Genomic DNA, 15,301 nt, shown 5'->3' on the forward strand with positions numbered 1-15,301 from the left:
TGTTTAAACTCACCTATTTTTAATTGAGGGAAAATTGCTTCACAATATTGTGTTGGTTTCTGCCATATGTCAGCGTGAATCAACCACAGGTGTGCGTGTGTCCCCACCCTCTGGAGCCTTCCTCCCACATCACCCCCTTCCCCACCTGTGTCCCAGAGCCCCAGTTTGAGTTCCCTGCGTCATGCAGCATGTTCCCACTGGTTATCTGCTTTACACATGGAAGTGTGTTTGTTTCCATGTTCCTCTCTCCATTCGTCCTGCCCTCTCCTCCTCCCCCAGTCCGTGTCCATAAGTCTCCTCTCCATATCTGCATCTCCATTGTTGCCTGGTAAATAGGTTCATCAGTACCATCTTTCTAGACTCCATATATATACATCAATATACAATATTTGTTTTTCTCTTTCTGACTTACTTCACTCTGTATAATAGACTCCAGGTTCATCCACCTCATTAGAACTGACTCAGATGAGTTCCTTTTTATGGCTGAGTAATATGCCATTGTGTATATGTACCACAACGTCTTTATCCATTCATCTGATGATGGATATCTAGGTTGCTTCCATGTTCTAGCTATTGTAAATAGTTTGTCAGCTTGATTTTTTTTTTAATAGCAATGCATATACAGTCTGTTGTTACTACATTCCTACCTTCTATTTCTGTCATGCTGATTTTCTAATAGTTCTTAAAACCACAGTTATCTTTCTAATGTGGGTATGACCATTTTTTTGGTTTATACTTTTGAATTACTTTCCAACACTCTGGAGATACTACTGACATATATGTAAGTTTAAGATGCACAGCATGATTATTTGATATACATATACACTGTGAAATTATTACCACAATAAGGCTAGTTAGCAGCTCCGTTCCCCTCAGAATTACCTTTTTGTGTGTGTGGTGATAAAGTTTAAGTTCTGCTACTGAAGGTCTTATTAACTTACAAGGATACAATATAGTATTGTTCAGTACAATCACCATGCTATACAGACATTAGATCCCCAGAACCGATTCACCTTACAGTTCAGAGTTTGTACCCTTTGGCCAGCATCTTCCCCCCTGCCAGCCCTGACAACTACTCTTTTCCTCTCTCTGAGTTCAGCTTGTTTGATTACTACATGTAAGTAAGAACATGCACTGTATGTCTTTCTCTGTCTGGTTTATTTCACTTAGTGTGATGCCCTTTTCATGCTCTTCATGGGGTTCTCAAGGCATTACTTTGCCAACAAGATCCGTCTAGTCAACGCTATGGTTTTTCCAGTGGCCATGTATGGATGTGAGAGTTGGACTATAAAGAAAGCTGAGCGCTGAATGCTTTCGAACTGTGGTGTTGGAGAAGACTCTTGAGAGTCCCTTGGACTGCAAGGAGATCCAACCAGTCCATCCTAAAGGAGATCAGTCCAGAATATTCATTGAAAGGACTGATGCTGAAGCTGAAACTCCAATACTTTGGCCACCTAATGGGAAGAGCTGACTCCTTTGAAAAGACCCTGATGCTGGGAAAGATTGAGGTCAGGAGGCGAAGGGGACAACAGAGGATGAGATGGTTGGATGGCATCACTGACTCAATGGGCATGAGTTTGAGTAAACTCTGGGAGTTTGTGATGGACAGGGAGGCATGGCGTGCTGCGATTCATGGGGTCACAAAGAGTCGGACACAACTGAGTGAGTGAACTGAACTGAACTGTATGCCCTTTAGGCTCATCCATATTGTTGCAAGAAGCAAAATTTCCATCTTTTGATGGCTGAGTCATACTCCCCGTGTGTTAGTGTGTGATATATATGTATGTATGTATATAAATACATATATACATTTGTCTGTAGATACCTCACATTTTTTCTATCCATTCCTTCATAGTTGGACACTTACGTTGTTTCCATGTCTGGGGTGTTGTGAATAATGCAGTGAACATGGGAGTACAGATAATCTCTTTGGTATAATGATGTCATTTTTTAAAAAATATATATATCCAAAAGTGAAATTGCTGGATCGCATGGTGGTTCTAGTCTTAATTTTTTGAGTGGCTACAACAGTTTACATTCCCATCTGTAGTGCACAAGAATTCCTTTCATGGGTGTAGCTATTTTCTTTCTTAGGTTCCCAGTTATATTCCATTGATATCTTGAAAAATGAAAAATATTAGGTAGGAAAAATATCTATGTGATTAAACATGCTCTGAATAAGCAGATACCAAGTTCTTACTTCAGTGTTCTTTTGTACAAAGCATTGTACTTAAAATGAAGGACTATCTAATACTAAAATGTAAAGTACATTTATTTTCTGCAACTGTAGAACAGTTTATACCTAAACCTTTCTCCCCTGTAAAGAAGCTGTGAGTTAAAGTTAAAAGACATTGGATGGGACTATTTGTGTTGCTAACCAGCTATTACTTTGAACATGTCACTTATTATCAGTGCTTCTCTGCTTTCGGTTCTATAGCATGAGAGGTTGAATATGTTGATCACATGAAAAATCATCATTTAGAAAAGGTAGGAAAACATTTTGGACTCAGTGACATAGGCTGAAATTAAAAGTATCTGTTAGGAAGTCATATTTTGGCTTGGACTGGTTTGGAAATTGAATGAAGAAATCGGCGTAAAGCTCCTAGAGCAGACATTCAGCATTAGGTAGCATGAAAATGGAGATAGTGACAAAGCTTTGGTACTAAAATGTGCCTTTTCTGAGAGATTGTATAATTGAACTGCCTTAGAATCTGTGTGAAAATAAGGTACACTTTAAAAGTACATGTTTTTATTTTCCAGGATCAAATCTAAATCGCTGTGGTTTCCGAGGCTCTTCTTACCTGGGTATTCCATTCAATCCATCAAAGGTTAGTCCTGTTTGGATTAGGAGGAAAGAGGAGGGGGAGTGTAGAGATTTTAGTAAGAAAGAAAGCTAATAAATTATATGGAAAGAACCAGGTTTCCAAGTTTTAGTGTAGCTAAATAAATGTGTTTATGAACTGTAACTTTTTAAGGGAAAGCTATACCCACCCTGCTTCCTGAAATAATGCACAGTATATAAGCCCACAGGAATTCCTATTGTTACAAAAATTATGTTTTTGTTGCTATTGCACCTGTGTGTGTGTGCAAATTATTGGTGATTTCCTGGAGAAAATGGAAATAAAGTACTTGAGTACATTTGTTCTCTAAGAAACCTTCCATGGGTTACAGTAGGACTTTATATTTGGTTCACATTTCTTAGGAATGAAAGAAAACGTTCTTGCTAAGGCACTGATTCGAGGCCCAAGTAGTGATGAATTATGATGACCTTCATGACAGAGGCAGGTTGTCTCCAAGGTTTCAGGCAGGACTTTGATATTAGTACATGCAGGTACAGAAAATCTGAGTCCTGACAAGCTTTTTTCCTTCTTCAAAGAGGTAGACCCCAAACAAGCTTTTTTAGGTATTTCCTCTGTGTACAAAGTATTTTTCTACAATAGAAAGCAGAGAAAAGCTTCATCATTTTGTGGAAGAAGACCTCACAAAATAGAAACTTTTTCCTAGATGGGATCAGCCTGCTTATATAATGGTTACAAGCCAATATCTGGCTACACTGAGTGCATCAAGATTTGTATCTGGTTCCAAACTGAAGGTAAATGGCATGCTACCAGTTTTTCCATACTCTGCTTCAAAATTTTGGAATAAATAGCAGTGGTTTTGAAGGAGGTGACATGATTTGACAGAGGCATCACTTCAGCTTTCTTCCTTTGCCTTAAGCTGTAGACAAGCATGCCTATGTGAAAGTCATATGACTTCGCTAAAGTATCTCCAATCACGTATGCCCATTGCTTTTATTAGATAATCTAGAAAAAAAGGTCAGTAAAAATTGTTCTTTCTATATGATGCATAAAATACTTTACAACTTAAGACAGTGCTAAATAGAGATAGCCCTGCATTTAGTCATAATGGACAGGATATCTATAAGTCGTGACCCTGATAATAATGACCGTTACACCACACTATACCCTATACAGATGTATACCTACACTTGTTGGAGTAAAACAGTTCTTTGATAACATTACTTTAAGGAAACAGCTTCCTTTTCCCCCTCACTCCTCTCCTAAAGCATATTTGAATTAACAAGAATAAAGTTTAAGAAGAAACTTTTTTTGCCTTTGGTTCACAGAGTCTCCTAAAACCCATTTATGGCCCTAATTCATTGGTACCTAGGCATTTTCTGGGGAAGCTGGGTCCCACTCCATTCTGTGTTGCGTTAATCTGAATGTTGAATGATAGAAGGAGCTCGAGGCTCTGGTAGACTCATACGGGCCCACAAGGAGTTGTCTGTTAGGGTGGTGGCTGAGAATCCAGGAGAGGGGTGAAACCAAGGGAACCTGAGGAAGCAATAAGATTTTCTAATATAGTATATAAATGAAATAATACCATCAGTTTTTCTTCTAAAACCACCTGTAGGCCATTGACTTATCTGAAAAATGCTCAGGGCCGCTAGTGGCCATAGAACAGTTTTTGAGAAACACTGATGGGTCCTCTCAACCCCCTTTTCTCACTGTTTTTCTTCCAACAAATCCCATATTCTCTTTGAAACTATGTACTATCCTTAACACATACTACATAGCCAGGATTTTTCCTTCTCTGCTTTACTTTTACTTTTCTTCCTACCTAAAGCCCCCTCTTCATCTGTACCTAACCAAGCTTCTCTCATCCTGCAGAAAAAAAATCTTATATCCATGTATTGTTGTGTTTCCATCATGACACTTATTGCATCCTAATTTGTACTGTACTTATTCAAATAGACCACTCTTCTGCCTTCAAGATTAAGGTACACATTTGATTTATGTTTGGATTCGCCACAGTGCTTTTAACGTAGCAGATATTTAGTTTAAGTAAGCTCCAGTACTTTGGCCAACTGATATAAAGAGCCAGTTTATTGGAAAAGACCCTGATGCTGGGAAAGATTAAGGGCAAGAGGAGAAGGGGGCAACAGGATGAGATGGCATCACTGACTCGTGGGCATGAGTTTGAGCAAACTCCAGGAGATGGTGAAGGACAGGGAAGCCTGGCATCTTGCAGTTCGTGGAGTTTCAGAGAGTCAGACATGACTTGGCAGCTGAACAACAGCAACCAAAAAAGAATTCTAAGAAGTCAGTTATAAATGTGGAATAGAATATCCAGGCATATTAGAGCTTAAGTTCTAAGGAGGAACTCAGAATGGAAGAATTACCACAATGAAGATTTGCTTGTCATATTTGTGAGACCATATAATAAGTTGTATATGTAAGACTGGATAGGTGGGGTGAGTTCAGATTTAGAGGATATTTGAACACCTGGCAGGCTTATTCTGTAAAGAATTATAGAAGGTCAGTGAGCAGATAAGTGTTCTGATTAAGTCAATGGTGGTTCTAAGACCCTTGGGTCATGACTCCAAAGAAGTAGTGGCCCTTTTGATATTTGCCTTGCACTTGCATCATCATCAGTAAGATAACTAGCATCTGTATAGATAGTAACTTTATTTAATCTTCACAGTAACCCTGTGAAGTGGATACTAATATCTCCATTTTTCAGAATGAGGGAAGCCAGTGAGTAATAGAGCCAGGATTTGATGCCTTTCAGTAGTGTAGAGGTTAACATTTATTGTAGAAAGCAGTGGAATCTATTTTAACCAAAATCTTTGTATAAGATTCATTTTAACTTTGTAGTATTTTGAGCAGTTACTCAGGTATTTGAAGCAGTTATTGATGAGCCCAACTAAAACAGAAGGAAAGCCTATGAGAAGGATGAATTTAAAAGGTACTCTAAGTCTGTCAAAATCAAAACTTTCTTAACAGAGAGATAAATTAGTACAATGTGAAATTTTACATTTTTTAAGTGAAATTAGCTTTTTAAAGTAACTAGTTAATAGGACTGGCCATTTGAAAATAATTATAAACCTTTAAGTGCTTTGTGTGTTGTGCAGTCTGGTTACTTGGCTTTACATTTTTACTTTTATTTTAACAAGTTTTTAAGTTAATTTTATCTATGTCTGTGCCAACTGGAGTCTGCAGGGTTTCCTACAAGAAGTCACATATTTTATAAACCTTAAGAGATTTGTTATAACTTTGTAGTTTTGTTGGAGCCGTCACATCAGTGAGACTAGTTCAGTGCATGTCTTGGTGACATGAGTCTCCTAGTTCAACTCCCCAGCTCTGCTGGGCGATTACTAGTCTAACAGGCTTCACAAAACACTTTTTACAGTCAGTATTCATTTGGGATCTAAACTTTAAAAGTTAGGTTATTTTATCCTAGAGAATTTTTCAATGCTAGTATCTTAAGCCTTTGCATTTTTTTGTTATTTGCTATTCTAAGTGTTAATGTTATTAGAAAGTCAAATAATTCAACTATATGAGAATAGGAAAAGATTTTTCAACTGTATTGTTTTGTATTATTTTTAAATGGTAATTACTACTGTGGTATACTTCATTTGAATTTGTATGGCATAAAATAATTATTTCTACATGCTTTTTTAACTTTATAAGGCATAAATTATAATTGATCTGGTTGATCAAATAGAAAGTTTAAATAATTTGGTTTATTTGAATATCAAATCTACTTCCATAAAGCTTGAGGATAAATTTTAAAATTACGTGCCTGGATAGTATGCAGTAATACTTATGTTGAGACATACATGAAATTGCGTTTTATTTTTCTCTACCAGATGTCTATACAAGTCAGTGAAAACAACATTTGATTTTACTGTTTACCGAAACTTCTTGTCAAATTGTATACTGGAGTAAGATTTCATTTCAGTTTTCTAATTAACATTATATTAATTTTGAATCTAGAATCCCGGAACTGCTCATCCTTACGATAGTGGCCACATAGCAATGACCTACACTGGCCTTTCATGCCTAGTTATTCTTGGAGACGACCTAAGCCGGGTAAATAAAGAAGCTTGCTTAGCAGGCTTGAGAGCCCTTCAGCTAGAAGATGGAAGGTACAGGTCGTTTTTTGTTACTTGTCTGTCTCTCTCTCCGTTTTTTTTTTTTTTTTTTTTAAAGAAAAATCTTTTGAAACTAAAAATGAATATAGTACTACAGTAGACCTATAGAATTTGTCATAAATTCTTATTCCAACCACCTAAAAGTTCACTGTATAATATGGTTTAAATGCCTAATCAATGAAATATTTCTTATGTGAATGAAAATAAAAGTAATTAGAATAATAGGACTCCATTTTTATTTCTTTTTTTTTTAAAAGGAGACAATAAGTGATCCATAAATAAGTGGTTTAATAGTTTCAGGATTAGGATCTACTTTAATTTACCTTCTGGATTAAAAATTAACATTTTGAAGCAGACATACATTTAGTCTCAATGTTTTAAAAGTTTATTTAGTCTGAACTTTTATTCCTGAAGGTAGTTACAGGGGGAAAAAGGGATGAATGTTGAATATTATATTCTAGTGTAGATAGTTTTTATATTTTTAAAGGTTAGAAAAAGAAGTTAGTGAGTTCATTAATATTTGATGATTTGAGTCATGGGTCTAACAAAAAAATTTTAAGGTGAAACATTTTTTTAAATCTTAGAAGTAATAAAGCAGTAGTGATTCTGTCTAAAGAGAAAACTTGGCAAACAAATCCTGCCATGTTATATCTATGTTCTGTCTACTATTATCTCTATTTTCCTGTCATTATCTTAAAAACACTGCTCTTAATGGGGGAAAATTAATGGAAACATGTAAGATAAATTGATGTTAATTGGAAATACTATAAAACTAAATACTTAACTCAGCAAGTACATGTCACTAATTTCTCAGTATTTCACTGTAGTCTTTGGTTACTGCTGTCTTACCCTTGTTTATAATAAAAGAATAGACATGAAACACTACTATATACCTCTCTAAAACTAATTATAGGTAAAAATTAAAACAATATGATCAGTTATCATACTGGTTGTCTATATATACATTGAGAAGAAATTGTACATAGGCAAAACCAACAGTTCCCAGTTCTCACCTGCTCCTGTCTCTGTCCTGAGCTCTCAGACCCCTGGGCCACAGCTCTCCGTGGCTGAGGGCTGATGCACTCACTCTGGAGCGGTGGCCCCTGGGGAGGATAGCTGCGATCGCGAGTTAAGCTCCCCAGACAGCAGAACCTCGGAGCAGAGTGATGATCTGGGGGTAGTTCTATAGCGTTCAAGTTAATAGTCCTGTTCTTCACTGAATAGTACAAGTAGTATATGATTTTCAAATCCTGTTATTAGTGATAGGTTTTTCTGTGAGTGAAAACATGAAGTGGCTGTTTCTAAATAGCCCCCCGTACAAATAAACAAATTACAGTACAGTAAATCATGTTCTTACTTTCAGTTTTTGTGCAGTACCTGAAGGCAGTGAAAATGACATGCGATTTGTATACTGTGCTTCCTGTATCTGCTATATGCTCAACAACTGGTCTGGCATGGATATGAAAAAGGCTATCAGCTATATTAGAAGAAGTATGGTGAGTTACGTTGATAGTGATTCTCTCCTTTAGTTATTGTTGCTGATATAGGAGAGCTGGGAGGAGAAGGGGATGACAGAGGGTGAAATGGTTGGATGGCATCACTGACTCGATGGACATGAGTTGGAGTAAGCTCCGGGACTTGGTGATGGGACAGGGAAGCCCAGCGTGCTGCAGTCCATGGGGTCGCAAAGAGTTGGACATGACTGATGAGAGCTGGGGCATGCCTCATCTCATCTATTAATAGCAGTAATTTGGAAATAGGGCAATAAGATTGCTTTTTAGGTGCATCATACATCAGAATAGCCATGTAAAAATAATCTTCAAGGACAGATTGACTCTTTAGCCATTAAATTTTAAATATAATATGATTGTATCCAAAGAAACAGTGTCTTTAGTGGAAAGAAACTGGTCAGCCTTGGAAGCCAAAAACAGGAAAATCTCAAAGTAAATGTTGGTAGCCTATCCTAGTAGGGGTCCTTGAGAAGTCACAGCCAAACTTAAAGGAGAATTGTGGTGCCCTTGGTGAGATTTTTTTCTTTGGAGAAGGAAATGGCAACCCACTCCAGTATTCTTGCCTGGAGAATCCCATGGATGGAGGACTATAGGCTACAGTCCATGGGGTCGCAAAGAGTCGGAAAGAACTGAGCGACTTCACTTCACTTCACTTAGTGAGTTTATTCCTATATATCAGGTGTGAGATGTGGGTTCCTTAAGCCATTTTAAGTAGCAAGATTGGGCTGACAATAGATTTTTGCATCACTTTTGGTTTCTAAATAGTTTTATGTGTGGGTTTTTTTAAAAATCTAAGGTTTAAGGAGAGTATCAAGTAGAAATGTTATTCTTTGACACAATATAGTTAGTCTTTTTTTTTTTTTTTATCAATAATAGTAAGGAAACCTTAGTCTCAGCTGGAAATATCATTTGCTCTACTTTTTAGTCTTTCGTATAAAATCAGAGTAATAGAAGTGCTGCTTCCCAGGTTTATTTTACTTAGTAAATATCAAATTTTTATTTTATAGATTAAAATATTTTAGGCTGTTAATTCAGCTTTTACTAGTCCATATTTCAGAGCAGAAATGTAAGTTCTTAGAGGAATAGAGTTATTTTTAATTAAATATGTAAATCAGAATTTACAGAATATATAATAGCACAAATTTTTAAAAGCCTCAGGAGGCAGAAAGAACAAACCTTTAAAGAAGTTTTAGGACAAAAGGAGTTTGATGTTATAGACAAAGATGGGTGATTGTTTTGCCAAAAGTTTTACTTTTGTTTTCAATTCAAAGGATTCGTTAGCCAAAGAAACCATTGTTACACACATAAACAATTTCAATTTTTTATAGAAGAAAGATAATTTGAAAAGAAATGTAAACAGTAGAGAGAGGTAACAGTGCATACATCACCAAATTGGGCTGAGCTACATCCAGACTTGAACAGCGCTAGGGAGTCCCTTGTTAATCGCAGTCTGGGGGCCCAGCTGAGAAAGGGTCCAGGGGAGGTGCGTCCACCCGCCAGTGAGACTTCAAATCACAGTTTCGGGGGCTCCTGCTTATAATCCTAGGCCACAAGCTGATAGCAGTATCAGTTTGTATCAGTTTGTGTGCAAAAATGCAGGTATGGTTTTACTTTAATCTTTCTACAATATGGAAAGATTTGTTTCACCTTATGAGTTATAGAATTCCATTAAACCCTCTGGGGAGGGGGTGGGGGTTGCCAGACCATCAGGGGCTCAAGAATTTCAAGACGAACTCCCTTTCTAATCTGAAGTGCTGCCTGACTTGCTGTGCTTGCCAGCAGGCATGGAATCCAGGCAGTGTCCACGCAGGTCAGAGCAAGTCGGAGGGCTGCTCCCCTGCTTCTGAAGCCTGAACAAGACTTTCCCCTGTTTCCCTAACAGTGATAGGCATTGTGGCATGATCATTGTAGAAGTAATACCACGTTCTTCTTAGTGCATTGTATTTGGAGGTACAACCTGTTGATACGCCTTATTGGTGATGTTAACTTTGATCACTTGGTTAAGGTGGTGTATGCCAGATGTTTCTCTGTAAAGTTAGCGTTTTTTCTGGTTGTGATCCTATTTAGTATCTCATGGTGAGATACTTGGAACCTATGTAAATTTCCTGTCCCTCATCAAACTTTTATCCTCTAGTGTTAGTGTGCATTGATGATTTTCCAGCTCTACCATTCATTCTGTAATTATCAGTTAAAATTCTGCTGCTACAAAAAGCTTTCCTTTCACCTTTATCTATTTATTTATTTAATTTCAACAAGAACTCTAGATTCTTGTTTGATTCAGTGGGTTATTATCTGTGACTATCACTCATTTGAAAAGACCCTGATGCTGGGAAAGACTGAGGGCAGGAGGAGAAGGGGACGACAGGATGAGATGGTTGGATGGCATCACTGACTCAATGGACGTGGGTTTGGATGGACTCTGGGAGTTGGTGGTGGACAGAGAGGCCTGGCATGCTGCAGTCCATGGGTCGCAAAGAGTTGGACACAACTGAGCGACTGAACTGAACTGAACTGATCGTTTATTTTGATACTGTCCCAGATTCAGCGAGCAAAAACCCCTTCATGCAGGCTCTTATGCCCTTTTGACGTGTCCCGTTCATTTTTGAGCACATCATTGCTCTCTGGCACAAAATATTCCGGGTTCATAGTTTAATTTCCCAGCCTAAGTTCTAAAATTGGTCATTTCTTCAAGAAGTTCTGGTTCTTCTTTTTGAAGGGTGATGTTTAGAAACCAGGATTTGGGCACAAAATGTGCTCATTGGTACTAGGATGTCATTGCTTCTACCCCCTGTCTCAGAGGTAGGAAATGTATATATGTATACACAGAAAGCCCCCTTACACACATCCACACATTTATATCTATTTATCAAAAACTATGAATTCATGCTAATGAAACGATGAAAGTTGCTTAGTCATGTCTGACTCTTTCTGGCCTCATGGGCTTTAGCCTGCCAGGCTCCTCTGTCCATTGCCTGGAATTCTCCAGGCAAGAATACAGGAGTGGGTATTCTCCACTGGAAGATCTCCAGGAGATCTTCCCCACCCAGGACTTGAACCCAGGTCCCCTGCATTGCAGGCAGATTCTTTACCGTCTGAGCCACCAGGGAAGCCCGAGTTGATACTAATACCTCATTTTAATCCAACACCATTTGTTCAGTCACTAAGACCCTTTGTGACCCCCATGGACTGTCATGCCAAGTTCCTCTGTCCTCCGGTATCACCCAGAGTTTGCTTAGATTCATATCCATTGAGCCAGTGGTGCTATCTAATCATCTCATTCTCTGCTGCCCTCTTCTTTTGCCTTCAATCTTTCCCAGCATCAGAATCTTTTCCAGTGAGTCCACTTTTCTCATCAGGTGGCCAAAGTAATGGAGCTTCAGCTTCAACATGAGTCTTTCCAACAAATATTCAGTGTTGATTTCCTTTAGGATTGACTGGTTTGATCTCCTTGCATTCTAAGAGACTCTCAAGAGTCTTCTCCAGCACCACAGTTCAAAACCATCAATTACTTGGCATTCAGCCTTGTTTATATGACTAAGCAACTTTCATCGTTTCATTAGTATGCATGGTTTTTGATAAACTCTCACATCTTATATGACTCCTGGAAAAAGCATAGCGTTGATTATACAGACCTTTGTAGGCAAAGTGAGGTGTCTCTGCTTTTTGACCTACTTATCTAGGTTTGTCATTAGCTTTTCTTCCAAGGAGCAAGCGTTTTTTAATTTTATGGCTGCAGTAACCATCCTCAGTGATTTTTGTGGGCCCAAGAAAAGAAAATCTGTCACAGCTTTCACTTCTCCCAGATGCCATGATCTTTGTTTTTTAACTCCATTCAGTTCATTTCAATCTCCCTCTTTTCATCTGTGACTCCCTTCTTGGGCAGTGACAAGCCTGACTCCTGTTATCCAGAATACATTGGTTCTTTTTGCTTAGAGCCCACGGGTATATTGCCAGAATGTTATATTTAAAAAACACTTGGGATTTTTTTATTCCCTCCACGACCACCTTACCCCCAACCTTTAGTATGTTTATGTCATTTGAAATAGAGTTGTTTGTTTGGATTCTACTTTAGGATCACCTCCCATCCCCCCCCAACTTTGTTGATTTTATTTCCTTAATATGTGATATATTAGCTTGCTTCTGAAAGTCAGAATTTAGGTTCAAAGCTGTGTAACTCACAGGGGCTTCCCCTCTCTCCTGTCTCCTTCCTCTGCCTGACTCCCGTGTTTGCCGCCATGTACCCATTCACTCTGTAGGTGAGTGTTCTCATTAGTTTCTGGTTTGTCGTCCTCGCTCACTCAAAAGAGTACTTTTTTGCATTTTGCTTTTTTTTACTTAACAGTATAGTTTGAAAACCACCCTGTATCAGGTCAAAAAAATTTTCCTCATTCTTCGTTTGTTTGTTTTTTTTTTTTTTGCAGTTTTGTAGCACTCCATTATGTGCATATCATAGTTTTTTCCAACTATTCTATACATAGGGTATGTATTTTCCTAAGGCGAACAGTGTTGAAACTAATCCTTTCTGCATGTATGCTTATGTATTGTTGGGAATATATTTTCAAAATAAATTCCTAGAAGAGGAATTGCTTGATCAAAAAGTAAATGCATACATAAATTTTCATTTTCACTCCTAAAATATGAACCAGTTTATATTCCCACCAGTGTGTGAGAGTGCCTCTGTCTACACAGGCTCACCAATAGAATGTTGTTGCAGTGTTTTTATTTTTACCAATCTGGTGGGTGAAAAATGATACCTTGGTGTGTTTCCAAATTTGCATTTATTTTATTAAGATTGAGATTGACTGTTTAGGGCTATACAAAACAAGCCTCAGGCCAGGTTTAGCCTGCAGGCTCCAGATTACTGACCCCTACTTGTAGTCCATTATTTTTCCTCTTTCTTTAGGTACTGCAATTTTGTGTAATTTTCTTTCTTTGCTCATCTTTCATTTCAACCACTTTCTCTTCAACTCCTTTTACTTGCTTCTTTATCTCATTTTTATTCTCTTGGTTGTTTTCAGCCTTTCTTACATGTCCCTTAATGTCTTTTCCTGAAATCATTTAATTTTCTTTATTTCTTCCTACTGTTTATCCTTTTCATTTTTTAACTTTAAATCTCTTTTCATTTCCCAAGTGCTTATTTGAGGGTATACAGTTGAGTTTGGGTATACAGTTTTCTTTTGCTTCTCACCATACTTTGGAGGTGAAGGCAGATTTTCCTATACAGAGATGTTTTCATTGTGATCACCATGTTTTCATCTCAGAGATTCAGAGTTCCTTTGGATTTGTCTTTTTCTGTTTAGTGATTAGTGGATTTTTTTTTCTTACAAGAATTCCTAGTTTAGTAAGAGTGCCGTCTTTTCAGTGCAGAGAAACAGAGTATGATTTTTTAAATTTAGAGTGTGTTTTTGTTTGTGTAGTGGTTGGGGAAGGGTAGTGAGTTCTATGATTTTCTGCTAGGAGAGAGTTCTTTTTTGTTTCCTGGGTTTTTAAACTTTGCTCCTTGGAGTTTTCCTTTGTTACCTGATCTTCAAAGGGCCCTTCTTTCTTCCTTTCTCTTCTTCTGTCTTCACCAGAGTTCTGCCCTTTGAACGCCACCACCTTGACCTGCATGCCCTCCTCAGCCCCTTTCCTGGGGTTAGTGCTCAGTGTTACCAGAACTCTGTATATAGTACAGGCATCCTCGCTTTGACTGGTCACACCAGACTGTCACGATGGTTGTGCTGACTGAAACGATGCAAAGTGATCTTAATCATCAGTGGGAAAAATGACACTTGTTCTGTGACCTTTAATTTTTTGCCAAAACATTTGAAACTATTAATGTTACTGTCAGTTATAAATGTATAGAGAAATTTTAATGGTAAACCAATATTGGTTAGTACACTGTAATTTAAAACATTAGCAATATTGAAAAAGTGTAGAAAATTCATAAGGAGTAGTTTGAACAGCATTCTTTGTCTTCTCATTATATAACTTACAGTACGGAGCAGGCATCTTTTCTGTCTTGGTAAATGATTATACTCTTTTCTAAGTTAGTACCAACTTCCAGCATTTCGTCCTTTGCATTGTCATTGTTGTGAAATACCTGAGAATTCCTTTTATGTGAAGTTTTTGCCAACATCACTTCTCTAGAACATCTTCCTTTTCATGATAGCCACTTTCTTCATTCATGTAGAAATTTCGCCTTCCCTTAGTTTTTCTGCCTTCATATCTAGTGTCAAACAACCAGCACTGTCATGATAACTATGTCTTCTATTACTGTTTGATCTCAATTTCACTTTCAGTGCTACTGTTTTTCGCTTCTTCACTGCACTTTTACCTTTGGTGGCCAGTCTCTTCTTTGGTTACGACGTTTTGCAAGCATCATGTGGGTTATTCATTCTAATATAGAGAAACAGCACGACCATGCGCGCGGCTGCGCTGAGCACCGCGCGGTGACCGGCCAGAGACTGCGCACAAGGTGACGTGCATGTCCATGGCTCGTGACGCACTCTGTCAGTCAGTCATCGTGGGCGGAGGGCGAGCAGCAAGCTTGTGCTGCATGCAGCTGCTCATAGTTACTGTACTGCCACTACTGAAATGGGGGCACGCTGTGTTACTGGAGTTTGTGTGTAATTGGGAGAGCGCAAAACAAGGATTTCCTGTATCTTCACACTTACGGAGGCCTTTCCTCTTGAGCCAGTAATTTTAGGTGATCTCAGACAGCCCCGCTCCTCTCTCTTCCTCACGATTTTTCATGAAGTGCCCTTGCTGTCTTCAAAAGTGTATCAGGAGTATGAGATTTGTTGTTTCTTTTTCTGTAGACAGGTAATTTGAAGTTTCAGCATGTCTTCCAGCTTTGATAGGGTTTCAGTTC

The 15,301-nt window shown here is 38.1% G+C and overlaps 1 protein-coding gene across 1 annotated transcript in view; it reads left to right on the forward strand.

Annotated features, from left to right (window-relative positions):
* Positions 1 to 15,301, forward strand: part of PGGT1B (protein geranylgeranyltransferase type I subunit beta) — a 56,754-nt gene that overhangs the window by 22,577 nt on the left and 18,876 nt on the right. The window contains exons 3-5 of the mRNA XM_061158188.1: positions 2,761 to 2,828; positions 6,780 to 6,931; positions 8,301 to 8,433. Of these exons, the coding sequence (XP_061014171.1) occupies positions 2,761 to 2,828; positions 6,780 to 6,931; positions 8,301 to 8,433 (353 nt within the window). The remainder of the gene's footprint in view (positions 1 to 2,760; positions 2,829 to 6,779; positions 6,932 to 8,300; positions 8,434 to 15,301) is intronic.

This window comes from Dama dama, chromosome 12 (genome assembly GCF_033118175.1).
Source record: "Dama dama isolate Ldn47 chromosome 12, ASM3311817v1, whole genome shotgun sequence".
Lineage (NCBI taxonomy): Eukaryota > Metazoa > Chordata > Mammalia > Artiodactyla > Cervidae > Dama > Dama dama.